General features: G+C 45.5%; 1 protein-coding gene across 1 annotated transcript in view; it reads left to right on the forward strand.

The window, feature by feature from the left end:
• LAMP5 (lysosomal associated membrane protein family member 5) overlaps positions 1 to 16,780 on the forward strand; it is a 242,396-nt gene that overhangs the window by 93,633 nt on the left and 131,983 nt on the right. The window contains exon 3 of the mRNA XM_069608300.1: positions 15,553 to 15,684. Within this exon, the coding sequence (XP_069464401.1) occupies positions 15,553 to 15,684 (132 nt within the window). The remainder of the gene's footprint in view (positions 1 to 15,552; positions 15,685 to 16,780) is intronic.

A 16,780-nucleotide genomic window follows, 5' to 3' on the forward strand; every position in this document is an offset into this window, starting at 1 on the left:
ACAGGGCACAAACCATTCTTCCTGTATTTCTGCTGCAATGTGCTGTTTAGTGTTATGTGCTGGGAAGTGCAGCTGTTGAAATGCAACTTCTAGTAACTGCAGTGGCATTACCACTTTCCCTGAGTTATTTTGCCGCCATAGTAGGTCTGTTCCTGATTGGCTGCATCCCCGTTTTGTCCACGTCAATTTTTCTTCTGCACTCGCTCCTTGCTGTAATTCTAGTATTTGTGATAAGGACATCATGTTGTACCCTTCTGACAGTTCTTCGGTTGTTGTGGTCTTGATCATAAACTCACCTGTGTCGTATTTCAGAAAATAGGAAGCCTCCTTGGCGGCAGCGTCCGCTGCCGCGTTCCCTAAAGACACAACGTCTGTGTTGGCTGTATGGGCCTGGCACTTCACTATTGCTACAGCAGTAGGGTTTTGTAGGGCCTCAATTAATTCTTTTAACAATTCTGCATGCTGCACTGGTGTTCCGTCTGCCCGTCTGAATCCCCTACGGCCCCATCTTGCTAGACCTCCATGTACTGTCGTCGTCATGTAAGCTGAGTCTGTGTATATTGTTACTGCACAGCCTTTTGCTGCATGTAGTGCTTCTATGAGCGCAATCAGTTCTGCTGCCTGTGCAGAGTAATGCGACGGGAGGCGGTACTGTACTAATGTTTCAAACTCACCTTCCTCTAATCTCACTACCGCCATGCCAACGTGTTTTTCTCCCGTGTTCATATCAATTGATGCGGACCCATCCACAAAGTACACTTCCCCCTCGCTGAGAGCGTTTTCACACACCACTGTGTCCTCCCCTCCTTCTCCTGTGTGGGTTGCGCAGTCGTGATTTTGCATATCCTCTAATGTGCACGCTTCTGTAATGAATGTGGCGGGGTTCACTGTTTTACATCTCACTATGTGGATGTTGGCGCTGGACAATATGATCTCGTATGCTGTTGCCCGCTGTGTGGTCAGTGTGCTTTTCGATCTTTCAAGTATTGCAAATAATGAGTGTTCCACAAACAATGTCACAGGGCATCCCATTACTATTGTGGCACTTTTCTCAATCGCGAATGCGGCTGCTGCTAGTGATTGTTCGCACGCGAAATGACCCTGCATCACGGCATCCAAAGTACCACTATAGTACGCCAGGGGCTTGTGTCCTAAGGATGTTTTTTGTGTTAGTACTGCTGTCATAAGTGTTCCTTTGCAATGGGAAAATAGGTAAAATTTGTGTCCATAATCAGGGTTTGCTAGTACTGGAGCGCTTGAAATTAGCTCTTTCAGTGATTGAAACGATATGCTCATTTCTTCTGACCATTTTATTTTTCCATTCTCCTGTTGTGCTTCTTTGAGTGCTTGTAGGAGGGGCCTGGTGTATGCTGCATAGTCTAGTATCCATGCTCGGCAATAATTGCACATCCCCAAAAATTTCTGCATGTCTTTCACTGTCGTGGGCTCTCCTACTGACCTTATTGCCTCCACCCTGTCAGGAATTATTCTCTTTCCATCTTTTGATATGAGCTGTCCCAGGTATAGGACCTCAGTCAAGCAATACTGTAGCTTCTCCTTGTCTACCTTGTATCCTTTGTTGGCTAGTAAAGTCAGGAGCGTTGTTGAATCTTTTCTACATGTCGCTTCGTCTTGTGCACACACCAATAAATCATCCACGTACTGAATAATCATACTCTCTACTGATAGGTTTCCCAAGTCTTCATGCAATATGCGGTTGAATATGCTCGGGCTCTCACAGTATCCCTGTGGCAGTCTGCAATGTTCATATCTTTTTCCCCCCAGTGTAAATGCTGTAAGATATCTACTCTCTTCCGCCAGGGGTATTGAGAAAAATGCGTTTTTCAAGTCCACTACTGTAAAATGTGATGCTGCTTTTGGGATACTGCATAGTATTGATGCAGGGTTCGGTACTAGAGGGAACTCTTTCTGTATTACATCATTGAGGGGGCGTAAGTCCTGTATCATCCTCCAAGACCCCCCTTTCGCTTTTTTGATTGGATAAATACATGTGTTACATGGTGAGTTTGAAGGCACTATTATCCCTTGTACTAGTAGTGCTTTTATCGTTTCTTTTATCCCTTCTTCAGCCTCACGGGACAATGGATACTGTTTGACTCGGGGTAAAATAGCTCCTTGTTTTAGTTTTATTATCACAGGTTGTACTCCATGCAACAGCCCTACATCATGGGGGCCTGTTGTCCATAATCTGTTTGGTACTAACCTCATGTCGTCATCAAAAAATGACGGTGGTGTTCCTACCACTGCCATCAATTGGACGGGGATCTCTCTGGCTTGGATCAAAATGTCACAGGGCATCGCTATTTCCATTACTATCTCACCATCTGCTTCTGTGTCTAAAAAGAGATCCTCATCTGTTACCTCGCGTAGGGCGAGGTTGGCATTTGTACACAGCACGGTGCGCCACTCACATCCTTCTCTGTCCATTCCAATCACAGCGATCCGTTTCGTTGATACCTGCACAGCGTGCAAATCCAACGACACCACTGATCCTGGTGCTGCATTTGGACACACTATGGGGCGGAAGAGGAATTCTGCTGGAATCCTCCAATCCATGCTTTTTAGCTCTGGGACTATAAGGGCCAAAGTCTTTAGCCCTTCAATAAACATCTCTTCATTTTGTGGCAGCCCTCGTATTTCCTGTGTGGTTGTGTAGGCTTGCACTACCAACATTGCACGCAAGGGGCATATCCCGGGTGTAGAACACACTATTCCTCCTTCGGTAAAGGATATGGTCATGTTAAGTTTACTCATAAGGTCCCTTCCCAGCAAATTTATAGGGGACTGTTCATAATACAGTAAGGGTGCCTTTACAGTCTTGCCTCCTACGGTTACATCTAAAACTTCTGTGTAAGGAACTTCAATTACAGCCCCAGAGAACCCCTGCGTCTCTAACTTCCTGTTAGATAACGGGAACCGGCCCTCCCTGACACATGATTTCTCCGCTCCCGAATCAACCATGAATACAAATTGCCTGTCTCCTATCTGCGCCCCTACCAATGGTTCCTCTGCTGCACTGTGGGTGGTAGATAGAACTGGACACGCAAGTGTTCTCTGTGGGCTGTCCTATGCGGGGTGTCTCATCGCCCCCCCCTCATTGAATACGTTACCTGAGACCACTGACATGCCGTTGTAAGGTGCTGGTGCGGGGGCCCCGTTTGCTGCTGTCGCGAAAGGGTTGCCTGGTGTATATTGCATACTGTCGTTGTTTTGCATGTATTGTGGGTGGTTCTGTGTTCTATATTGGGGTCCCTGTTGCTGGCCGGCATTACCTTGGCTTGGGTTTCTTAGTTGTTGTTGTCCCATGGCCATATGGGCTTCCCGGGTGGGGATGGCCATATTGTTCTACCTCTTGGAACCCGTTATTGGGTCTGCTTCTGCACTCTCTAGAATAGTGCCCCCATCGCCCGCAGTTCCAGCAACTTCCTTGTGCACCTCTAGGGCCCTGCCATCCATTTCCTCCCATTGCCCCATATCCCGTTCCGCCTCCTCTTCGGCCCCTGTACCCACCTCGTCCCCCTCGAGGGGTCCACTCTTGCCACTGCGGACCTCCACCTTGCTCTTGCTCATTCCACTGCCGCTGTCCTGCTCCCGCCCAATTAGCTGCCATCCTTCCTTGTATTGCTATCAGCCCCTCCTCCTCATCGTCTCCCTCCCTGCTGTGTGGGAGTGCAGCTACTGCTGCTGCGACCTTCACCAATTTTGTCTGTACTAACTTTGCTTCGTCCGCCAACCTTTTCTGTGCCACCTCCTTCTCCCTCTCCTTTATTCTTTTACAATGGTGTATTATTATGCTTTGGATTTCTGGCCATCCCTTCGCTTCAACGCCTGCAATCTTGTCGAGCGCTTTCTGCACTTCCTTGGGGAGCCCTCTTTTTATAATGAAGTAAAATAAAGATGTCGATTGATACCAGGGCGTGCCCGTCTCCGCTCTCCACATCTCTTGAACCCAAAAAATGTAATCCATAGCCTCCTCCCCCTCATTCATGGTACATTGCATCACCGACTGCAAGTCCGGTGTATCTGGGAATGTTTCGCGCAAGGCGTCCCACACCCTAGCCCGCACTGTGTAGAAGGCGGCCCCATCATGGCGGTCACAATCTAACGTAACTCCTGGGAAACCGGCTTTAACCCATACTCTTTCAGCCTGATCGCCCACCGCTGATACGAGCAGACTTTTCACATCTCCTACAGCTAGGGGTACCCCAGCAGTATGCTTTTCAAAGGCGTATATCCACTTACTTGCCCCTCCTGATAACGGGGGCAATAGCTTTAATAGGTTGGCTTTGTCCATTTGTGCCCATGGGATATAGTTAGGTCTCCCTCCTCCTCTGTGTATCAACGGGAGCTGTAGCTTCCCTTTCTTTATGGCACCCGGACCCGATGTGGGTGCTGATGCTTCTAGTGATGCCATTTTCCCCACTCTGTTCCTTAGTCGTCCCGACCACTCATCGTCCAGTGTTCTCACTGAACATGTGCCATCCCCCCTTCGCTTCCCTCTCCCATAGCCATGCTCAATCTGTCACTTTCTTCTAATTCGTCCCTTATATCGCATAGTAATTCCTCTCTATCCCCCATAGGCCTTTCATCATTGTCAGGATCTCCCTCACGTGTCTCTATTTCAATTATTCGGGTTGGTTCTTCCTCAGTTCTGAACAGTATCTCACCTTTCTTCCACCCCTCTTCAGCTCTTCTTGTCTCGCCTGGCGCTCTAGACGTGCGCCCTGATCTAGTCGCATTAAGTGCTGTTTGTCCGCACATGTCTTTAATTCTTGAGAGCTCATCTTTTGCTATTGAGAGTCTTGACTGTAAATCATCTGTGAGTTTCTCTATGTCCACCCTTTGTGTACTCGCCTGGCCTCGCTCCCTTGTACTTTCATATGGTGGGGGTGCAGTGGGCCGGTGGGGTGTAGTAGTTGTCGGGGGAGGTACATACGTTGGATCACTGTATCCTTCTGCGGGTACAGGTTTCTTTAATATCGGATATAAACTTATTACCTCTACTGGTGGCGCTACACTTGGCACTTCTTTGATATCTTTATGTATCATCAGTGGATTGTCTGTAGTGGATGGGAGATCAGGATTTGGTGCTGGCGCTTTAGGCGGTGGTACCTCTTCAAATAACCGCCAAAGATCTAATATTTCCCTCCTATTCTGCAGCTGCTTCCCTCGGTACTTCAAGAAAATGCATGTCATCACCATATCCAGAACGCTTTTGTCAAATGACCCTCCCTCTGGCCATATCTGGGGTAGCCCCTCTCCCTTCAACTCAGTTACCCATTGGTCGTGATATTTCTTAATCCGCTCCGCGTACCCTGGAAGACTTTTACAAATATGTGATAAGGGTGTTTCAGCCCCCATTTCTGTGTGCCCTCCTAGTGCTTATGTGTCTCTGTGTGTCTGCAACTCCAATGTGAATGTAGTATCAATATTATTTTTCGTGTTCTACTTCACATTCAATGTTATGCTCGGTTGGGCTTTCCCTCCCTTGGCTGCACAATACAAAACTGACTGTACACAATTTCTACTTTGTTTTCTTTGGGGGACACATACAAGAGCAACCCATCATTTATTTTGACAATAGCAACCCGGAAATCAAAAGGTACCCACTCACGTCACTGTATCACCGTTGCCTTCAAAAAAGTTTCATCCGGTCACACTTACCATGACCATTTGACAACTATACATTTATAGCCGTTTTACACATTCGCAACCTCAAATTGTCCCCTGACACATACGAGGTGCACACACCTCTTGGTAACACTCAGTACACCATTCACGCTGCCCTCCCTTTCCTCCCTAGCCGGCTGTCCCTGTCTATCTTACTTAGATAGATGAATGTGCATATGCATATATTTATATGTTTTAACCTGCTCTCCCCCTTCTAGTAAGCCCCCTTTTCTCTTACTTTCTTCCCAAGTTCGTGCTAATCTTGGTTTTTATTCTCCCCCTACCCTTAAAGAAAAAGAAAAGAAAGAAGTAATAGCGATCACTAATATATTCTCAGTGCCCCCTTTTGCTGAACACTTTTATCTTATATTTCACTTCGTCATATATTCCCAGCACTAGTCAATATAGCACTATGCGGCGCCGCCTTCCACCCCCTTTCGGAGCTAGGTTCCCGTCACTTCTATCTCTTATTCACCTCGTAATCCTAATGGCCATATGCAAAGAAAAAGAAAGGAAATTTTAGAATAATCTTTAGTTTCTCTTCGTACCCCCTTTTCGTTCCCTGTCCTACACTTCTCTCCCCGCTCCCTTTACAATCGCTCACACTCAGTACTCACGTGCCCGTCTTGAACCGATAGTCTCCGAAACTGGGTCCGTCCAGGCAGTGTCGCCGTCAGCTCAACAGTCAGCCCCGACTCCGGCGAGCGGTACTCAAAGGGGATTTTTCAACCGGGATCCCGTACCCTTTCTCTATTGAGTGCGCACTTCTTAGTGTACCGGTCGCCGTTGGCGGGCAGCCTCCCGGAGCCGGCTCACCGTGCGTATCCCTTTTCGACCGGAGATTCTCATGCCAAAAAGGGGACGGTTATAACGAGTTTAGAAAGAAATAAAATCACGCTATCGGGGTCACCACTGAAGGCAAGCGTCCCCAAACAGCACGATCCTCCCCGCAATGAGAGACAATGAAGGACTCTCCCAAGATGGGAATAAGGCCAAGACAGAGTGCGGGTGAGCGTAAATGGGAGTTTATCAATCAGAATAGGGCATGCAAAGAACTCTGCAAACTCCGAGAGCGCTCTGTCTGACAATAGCAAAGACAGGCGTATATATTTACAAAAAACATCATAAGAACCTACATACTATAGGGGGCACAAGTTCATGGGGATTGGGTGGCGACGACTAACTATAGGTGCTGCTGTGATGTGGTTGGCTTTGGCTGGAAGACGTCACTGGGCAGCCTCGTGGGTTGGGCTGGGCCTGGCAGGGTGGCAGAGTTCATCCAGGCGGTGTTGTGGGGCCATCGCGGCCAGTGACAGAGATGAATGTCTTTTCTTGACTTGTTAGCCCTAAGCCATGCACACCGCAGTCATTCAAACATTCTGGTATTATCTTCTTTAGTAAATCTTTCGATAGGTTATACAACAGGTTAATGCAACACAGGAGGAATGCACCTTGTGAGGGGACTGGAGGTAATACGTCAGGGCATGGTTACCAGTGTCCTGTTGACCGGGGCCATAGGTCGAGGGGCTAAGCTTCAGGGCCTGGGACGGGCGGTACATGTCTTTCTGCCTTGTTAGAAGTTGTTATGGATGTTCCGCTGTGTGTTGTCAAAGTGTTGGGTGTCTTGATTGCACAGGGCCATAAGTCTGAGATGGTCCGGTGGGTTGTGAGGTTTACGAGGGGGCACGTGTGTTCAGGCAGAGGTTTACTGCTGTGCTGTAAATAATGCATGTGGCAGGTGGTGGCCGTGGGTGCTACAGAGGGGGTTACAAATCTTTGAAGTGACTCCAGTCTGGCTGGGGGAGGTAACGCAGCGCGGCGCGGTCTCTGCTCTCATGCCTTGGCAGCCTTCGCAGGGTGGGAGTGGGAATGGCCTTGCACGTATTTCACAAAGGTATCTTCCTCGTGTGTTGCCGATTTAGGTAAAGACATCACAAACATTTGAACGCTCTATAATACTTATTCAAAACATTACAAAACATGCATTTAAACTTTGCTGGATGTGTCTTGATTATACCCAGTCTGAGTACCTTATTCATACATTATGTTTTAACAAGTGCAGTATTTAGTTATATGCATATATATTTGCAGTAAGTGAGGTAGAGTTAGGATTGGTGGAGAACATAGAAAGTAACCCGCCACTTGTTCGTGACGGTGGTGGCGCATGTGGGGCCTAGACATGCACACATGACATGCGCCTTCCCATGCATTCTTCACATGGGCCCTTTGTATGGTTACATTCGTTTTCTTGTGTCCTCTAGCAGCATTAGTTCAGTTATGGCACGAGCCCATGGGGTGTAAGTTTTCCAGTCATACACGTAACAAACAGATTCCTGGTGCGTGCCGTTATTATTAGTACCCAACTGCAATGGTATATGCTCACCATCACTTATATCATGGGGGCATGATCTCTTGTAATTATACATTTTACAGGCTTTTGTAATATAAGGGATTTTATGAGAGAAAAGCATCCTTTGCAAGTAGTCTCAACATTAATATACAAAGGTTGTCTGGCATGTGACGACCATTTTACTGTTCTTTTCATTTGCCTAGGCCTGCTGGCCGGGTCATGCTGGGAGCGATGATACACTGCGGGAGGTGAACTGTTACAATGTTAGTGTATTACACTAGCTCATGTCCGTCTTGTTCGTGGGAACATGCTCACAGCGGATCTACCAGGGTGCTGCGGCAACAAGGAGGACTGAAAACCCTCCAAGGGTGGGGGCCGCGCTACAGTGCGCTGAGCTCACACCATCTTTACCAGACAAAATGGTTTCTAGGCCTAGCTAAATTTTAATACGTGTGGGCAATTAATACGTGCGGGCAATGTCTCCAGTGGGTGAACCCTCCACCACCTGGGCCCGGGTGGCATGAGGGGACGCCCAAAGGACCCATAGTCCTCACCTGGGGAGAAAGTGTAGTCGAGGGGGGTCTTCTTGGACCAGTCCTCTCCTACACAGCCCTTGAGACAGAGTTAGTGGTGGTAGACAGCTGCGGATACCAGGTGGCAGGCAGTTCGGCAAGCGAGGCTGGATGGACGTCTGCAGGCTGTCTGACGCAGCGGCTTGGGGCCAAGAATCGTTGTCTCTGTGCTGGCTGGTTGAGGCGTCTCGGATGGTTCTGGTGACTGCGGCGTGACAACAGTCAGTGGTGCGGCCTGATGTGGTTCGACGACTCGACTGTCTCGAAAATGTTCTTAAAAGATGAACGCTGGATGATGGTTGTATTGCACTCCTCCTAGCTTCTTTGCAGGGCTTGCACCCTTTCAAGGCGGACGGCCCAAAGCATAGGACAGTGTTTGCAGGCAACAGCCTTGTCCTTAGCTCAGATACTCTCTGGCACTTCCCACCTTGGAAGCTTGCTGGTAGGACCTAGCAGGGCATGCTGTGTGTCTGGCTGAGCAATGGTTCTGGAGCTGCTGGACAGGTCCTCTGAGTCCAATATCTCCCTCTGTTCCCTGGGAGATGTTTAGGGGAGGGATACTGCTTCCCTCTTGGGGAACTCCTGGCCTTCCTTCACTGGCGGAAGATGTAAGGTAGACTGTACCTTCAGCTCAGCTCAAAAAAAGTCCTTCTTACTCCTTTCAAAGTCTTCAGATGATCCGCTATGTGAGGGGTTCAGCCCTCTTTTAAAGCCAAATGGGCCCTAGTGATTGGTGCAGGTTAAGCCCACCTTAATGAACCAATCCTGGGTCCCCACCCACAATCTTCTATTAAGAATGAGGTCAGGACCAGAGTGCTCTGCAACAGGACAGACAAGGGGGTGTCAACATATACCTAAATCCCACCCATCTCCCTGTCTGTTGTAGATCAAAGTGTTGTGCTGGTTAACTGAGCCCTCTGTGACTCTTGATTAAAGCACAGGGTTCCCTTGAGGTTTGTGCTGGGAGAAGACTTCCTGTCTCCCCCAAACCACATACTTCTCCCTACTGAAAGGGGTAAGCTCTGCAGGTTTTTGCCTGCAGTAAATAGTAGACCCAGACATGCATTTCACTGCCTGTCATACGGAGGGGTGGGAACTAGCTTCAAGTAGAAACATTGCATACCAAAGGGGTGTTAGCCCCGCTTTTCCTGTTGTCTATTCCGGCATCCAAGCTCCTTCAGGCTTGCTTCAATTATCTCTCATTAGAATGCACTGCCACCAGCCGAAGGACAAAGGAAAGCAGATCCATGGGGCCTTTGATATTTATATTAGGCTGCCCATGCTGGAGGAAGGTGTGCCTTCCCCCTCCTTGGGATGCTTTGTTGTACCCTGGGCTGTCACATTCCAGCTGAATATGACTGGCGAAGCCGGCGCTTGTAGGCTGTGTCTTTCCGGAGTCCATGTGACTATGCGCTTTGTACGGGAAGCAGATGGCTGTGTGTGGAATGGCCTCACACAGTCCTCGGAGGTTGGTCTCCCATCATTCCTTTTCATTATTAAAAAATCAAAAAAGCCCAGGCGAGCACACTCTCCCCGTGCGGATGGTCAAATTCCTCACAGCGGCCCCTGGGGTAAGGATTAGTGAAGTCAGATGAATGCTGGTATAGGAGTGAGCATATCCAGGTAGTCAAATGGGGATAGTTAGAGTAGCAATAAGATTGGATCAAGAAATTATCACATACCTAGGGTAGACAACCATGCTGGGGGCCATCCGTGCCTGCGCAGGCTCAAACAGGAGTCATAGGCCTTAAGCGCGGACCTTTACAGGGGGCCAGCTTCACCTGCTGGCTCTCCTGTATAGGCTCTACTTGTGAAGGAGCAGGCCAATCAGGAAAGGACAAAGGTGGGTACGGGCCATGCAGGACTCCTTTCCCACAATGGAAGAAACAGTGGCTGCCATCCTTGAATAGAGCCACTGTTCCGGGCTAACTGCGCCATGCATCTTGCCGTTCATCTTGCAAGTTGCTGCCATCTCATTGCAGCTTGAGATGTTCATCCAGCCATATGGAGTGCACAGAAAGTGCACTGCAGCTTCTTGTAGTGATGTCCAAAATGACTCCCAGACAGGAGTCATAGGCCTTAAGCATGGGCCTTTACAAGGGGCCAACTTTGCCTGCTGGCTCCCCTGGATAGGCTCTATTTGTGAAGGAGCACACCAATCAGGAAAGGACAAAGGCAGGGATGGGGACAGGCAGGAACTATTTGCCACAATGGAAGAAGCAGCGGCCGACTTCTTCAAATGGAGCCACTGCTCCAGACTAACTGTGCCATAGGTCTTGCCATTCATCTTGAAAGTCACCACCATCTCTGTGCTGCTGGAGATGTTCATCCAGCTATATGGATGGCACAGCTCTAGGAGATCTATCTCTGTGACTGTGATTGTGTCAGTGTTTAAATTGAAAATGTATTCTTATTTAGAATATGTTGAAAACAAAGGAATGACACCATAAAACTTTATTCAATAAGAATGTCTTACACTTTGTCATTATGATAAAAGTAAATAAGCCCTTCATGCATGCAAATCCATGTGATGTTTTGAGTTGTTTTAGGGAATGCTAATTAGCTCTCCAGTGAAATCGCTCACAAACTAATTTCTTCTGTTAGCCCGGCATACATGTTCCAATGTGGGGGATGTTAATGTTTTCCCTGGAGATTTGGAAGGGCCATCTGGAATTAATAAGATTTGTTTGTTTATAATAAAAAAAAAACATTAGGCTCATAGAACAAAAGGCCTCGTTGAACAGGCCATCTGAGTTAATGGGTGGCTAACATCTTTGCAAATTCATCTAAGGAGAAGATATTCTTACAAATACATGTTAAAACATCAGTAGAGAAATATGGTGTACTGCCGGATAAGAATCAGAATTGCTTATATCACAACCCATCCTGCTCTAAGGGTCCAGGTTTCAAAGAAACTTTGTTGCACCTAATGTGTCACCTTTGGACCTCAGGCCCCCTCATAAAACATTACCAGATGGTCAGCCTAATGGAAACTAAAACAATGGAGGCCCTGATTCAGCAGATCCAGGCTAATTATTGGCTGAGAGGCTAAGTAGCAACATAGTTCTACAATCCCAAAAAACAAACCCAAACTCAAAGCTTAAACTTAAAGATGCTCAGAAATATAATGGGATATGTGAGCCAATACTAGTCATGCATTTAAAAACAAGTTTTGCTTATAAATCCACAACCAAATCATTTTAAAATAAACACAAAAAACAGTACTTGATGCACTCATCTATTATATGAAACCATATTTGAATAGCCAATTGTTTTTAAAATTATGAATATGAATAACTTTATGAAATAATATGCTACACATTTGTGTCGCATATCCCAATATCTTGCTGCGGGATACCAGAAATCCATAATTTATGAAGGTGGCATGTTACTGTGATGAATTATGGAATAAAACTGATGTTGCATTCAAAAGTATTGCGAGCAAATTGCCCCCCCCACTTTATTTTTCTATTCACTTTTTTAGAAGTTAGGATCAGCCTATGAAGATTGGTATGCAGTAATAAAATTGCAGCAAAAATGTTGCCTTTACAAAAAATTGCAGCAAAAATGCTACGATTTGAGCTGGTAAAGATGTACACCATTATACCATTTAAGGGGAGCGAGGGTTGCGGGGGTGTCCCCAGCTCCCCTTAAATGGTATAATGGGTCTGGGGGTTTTGGGGTTGTCCCCTGCATCCTTTACATGGATGGAGGCGGCAAAACCACAGCATTTTTGCCACAATTTGTTGTGTGAATGGCCCTTTTTACCGCAAATATAACACATGGAACCTGAAGATGTGGGAGGTGGGAGTGTCTGGCTATTGAGCAAGCATATTTAAAGAGTTGACCAACCAGAAAGTGTGAAATAATCAATAGCAAAGCATGGGATTGCAATGGGGCAGATGAATGTGCAAGTATCAGCTACTGCCCTATTCTCAACTAACAATTACTGCCCCTAATCGTCACCATTACCGTACAGATGAGAAACAATACCAGCTGGGCCAGCCTTACTGCCCCATGAATCTAGGGTTGAGAGACGAGACCAACTAAGGCAGATTCCAAGAAACAATACTTTAAACAATCAATGTACATGCCTCTGCCATAAAGACTTACTTAGGTTCTGCAACATTAGTAGAGATTACAGTGGATTAGCAGAAAGCACAAGTAGTGTGCTGTATATAGCATAGAAGGGAGGAGGATTCCGGAATACCAAGAGAGGGACTCACTACACTGATAGGGCAGATGAAATTATAGGCAGGCAAGATGCAGCATGTATGGGCAGGGAAACCAACGTATGGCAGATAGACAAGGTGAATTTAAAATGAACAGACGCCAAAATAGGTTACCAATTAGGAGACGAGAAGTGCAGAAGTACAGCCATTTTCCTAACACAGAGGCCTCAGTAGGCCTAGAGTTAGTAAGGCATCACAGACAATGCTGAATTCATAAAAACACATTTATTTTAGAAGCTTTGAAGCTGCCCAGACAGTAGTCTGTAGCAAGTGTCAAAGGTCAGAGGGTTGATAAATTGATCAATCAAAATGAAAATAGGGTATTGTAATTTTCTATTGTGAGTTATATTCTACGTTCTTGGTATAAAAGCCAAGGACCATTACATTTAAATAAGAGCTAAAATTATTTTTCTGTGCTGTTCGAGCTGTATAAAACATGGAGCACTTCCCAGCGCTAACAGTGCAGCTTTTTGTAAGTTATATTTAAATTGAAAATTGTGATTTTCACAGGTATAGTCTAACACTTTGGACTGTGACTTGGTGACCACATTTCATGGTCTAAATAGAAAATTGCTCGATAAAGTGTGACATGTAAAGGACAACAGTGAATGAGCAAATGAAAGGGAATTTACCATCCCAATTCCATTCCCAAAGAAAATCATAATGATATAGTATACATACTCCTCTCTCTTGACATTGCACAGTAAGGAAAGGCCTCTTCTCCTGTGGGAACCAATTTGTCAGGTGGGAGGGCTACTCCTCTTTGTATTATGGAATCATAAAACCATTTTCCCATAATGGATGAGTGAACTAAGATCAAGTGTGCTCAAAATGTATCAAATTGGTTTTCTAACCCAAACTTGCAGAATGAGATACAACTCAGTATGATGTGCGTTTTAATCGCATGCACGTGCTGGAAACCAGCAGCCCTGCATTTACAAATGGAGGCGCACCGGTGTAAAGATATGTGTATAAATGCCATTTTTCTATGCAACCTTTCTCTAATCTCAATACTTGTTTTTGATACTAGAGAAAATAGAATGTTCTAAATGTGTTGATTGATTAACACAGTGACCAATAATTGGTAATGTTGTAATAGAATTGAGAATGCTGCTTAGAGCTGACCTTATATTATTTAGGATTAGAAATGTTAGTAATACATTAATATGGCTCTATGGTGATAGAATGTTTGTATGCCCCATTCTAGTGAAATTGTCACAGGCAGGTCAATTCTAATTTTGGAAACAAATCATCATAGTTTACGCATCTGATTGTGGTGACATCACCTACATAAAGTAAGAGGATCACCTTTCATTCTTTTATTTAAATACATTTGAGTTTTAATCATACAGCTGTTGTCCAACAATTGTGGGGTTGGACTACCAGTGAATGTTAGATAACCAGTTGCTATTTAGCGAAAAGAGCAACATATTAACTTATATTTCTAGAGCCCACCATAGCACCTCAGGGTTTGGGAGATTGTCATGCAGTGCAGGTAGGCTATATCCTTCATGCAATCCAATAGGAGATTTGAACTCGTCTCATGTGGTTGCATGAAAATGATTTGTTCCGTGTTGTGGGCTCACAGGATTGTTCAAGCTCAGCATCAATGAAGACTGTAATTTTAAGTTGTTTGTTAGTTCGATGGAGAAAGTAACGTATAGGTTCAGCGATAGTTATAGATTCCAAGGCTTAGTCTGAACTGAACAGTTACAGTTGTTAGTCACTGCATTGAGATCCATGGCTTGTACAATTAAATGCTCGGAGACTATTTTATTCTGTGCAGCCCCCCACTAAACTACGCTTTGTTGGCATACATATGAGTGCATGATAAATCTGTGTTTTGTCAAAGGTTGAGCTTTGGCAACCTGCTCTAGTGCCTCGAGTACCTGCTGTGTGTTCCAGTATTGTTGGTTTCATTATAGTTGGTGGGTAGGTCCTGGATGTATGTTTCTCGTTGAATGTGGGTGTGAATGAACTCTGGTGTGACTGGGTTTGAATTCCAGTGTCGAAGGGAGATGGTGTGTGTGTGTTGTTATGAGGCAGGGATATGTGATGTGTGTTCAAATGACTTTGTCTTGTCCTGCTGGCCGTCCATGAATGCTGGTAGAATGATAGTGCATGGGAATGAGTGATATCTCATGAGAATGTTGAGAATAGTAGTTGGGCAAGAGCTGGAATGGATAAGGATGGACGGTGGATGGTCAGAATGGAAATTCCTTTAAGAGTAACTGGAACCTGTATATATGTACAGTAAAGAACCAGGAATTTTACACAAAGAGAATCGTGGCTGGTCAGTGAGTGACAGGGAATCATTTCACCTCTTTGTAACATCCTTTCTCTTTTAGATAAAGCCCCAGGTCCCATAGGAATGTACCACAACTCCATCTAGGCACATACATAAGAAAAACATGATCTGGGTCCTATATCCCTGTGACTGTGTGAGAGTGGAGATCCTGAGGGAGACCAATCTCCCTAGTGAAGAGAATCCTGACACCTACATGGGAGTGTTGCGTTGCAGGACTGAATATACTTTGTCATATTAATAAAAATTGCAAGCTTTCAGAATGCAGTCCTTGAGCATGATTGTGTTTATTAAGGAGTGGTGGATCCGTGGCACTTTCATGCATGGCTCTCCTGCGGCACTAACTGCAGTAATCACCAGCGCAAAAATGAGCTATTTTAAGAATGTTTGTTCACTTTTCAGCTGATCACTGAACAAACATCCATCCAAATCGGCCGAGGAGTGAACATTAAAGGAAAATGCGGAACTCACGAAGCAGAACTTCAGCTCTCCTGGCTCAATGCAGCCTACACCTTTAAGCTGTTCTTCAGCAAGGTAACTGGGGGGGACCCATCAGAAATATTGGGCACAGTATTCATAAAATAAGTAAGCTTCCCAAAATGAATGGGTGTCTTTTATGTGAATGTAGTCACTGCTGTGAAAGGTTCCCTTTATGTGCAGATTGTTCAAAATCTTTTATTTCGGCAATGCCATAACAAGTTTACAAATTTAAAACAAGACAAAATGTACATTATACATCATAAAAACTAAAAGAATTATTGAAAAGAAGAAGATGGTGGAGTGTGTCGATAAAATGTGTACACTGCTGCTGCTACATCCACTGAATATTTTACAGCTCTACCATAACACACGTACAATCGCAGGGACAATCTTGCCTTAAATATAAAATCACGTATGTCCCGCTTCTCAGCTAGGATCATGGAACCTTCAAAATGGCAAGGACTGGCGTCTCTTCCCCTTATGCAAGGTTTCAAGGGCTCCTCCACCCCATATGAAAAGCGTCTCAAGTGTTATGGTCAATCCTAAAACGTAGATAGGGCATTTGAGATTGCAGACTACTATTCATAGTTCAGCGACGATTACTCTATCCTATGTCAATCAGGTCCATTGCATCCCCTGAACAAAAAGTATAGGTTCTAAAGGAGGAAGGGTGCCAGTCATTTTCAAATCCACCCTAAAGCAAAACGGCCACCCTAAATTGGAACCAATGTTGAACTTTGACCTCTCGCACAGGCTAAACTGGAGTACACATGTATCTCCTGTCATGGTCTGCAACAGACTTCAACTACTTCCTGGCTTCTTTTCTAAGCTGTACCGTGGCCGAGAATTCCCGAAATGAAAAAACATAGCCTTGAGCAAATTCAACCTTATCGACAACTTTGTGCACTATAGTCAGTCTTTCAAAATCATTAATGATACAGCCTGTGTTAATGTAAAACACCTGAAATACGATTGAGACCATGCCGTTAGTCTGGGCCCCAATATTAACTTGGCATTATCAGTAGTACTGTCAAACAGTAGCACTCTGATGAATTGACTTCTGCCCTAGAGGAGTACAAGGATAAGTAGAGGTTAAAATGCCCACTCTGCTCTCACACCTCCACACACCCAGAGTCAACACAATCATACA

Source organism: Ambystoma mexicanum, chromosome 4q, assembly GCF_040938575.1.
Source record: "Ambystoma mexicanum isolate Mex_15411 chromosome 4q, UKY_AmexF1_1, whole genome shotgun sequence".
Lineage (NCBI taxonomy): Eukaryota > Metazoa > Chordata > Amphibia > Caudata > Ambystomatidae > Ambystoma > Ambystoma mexicanum.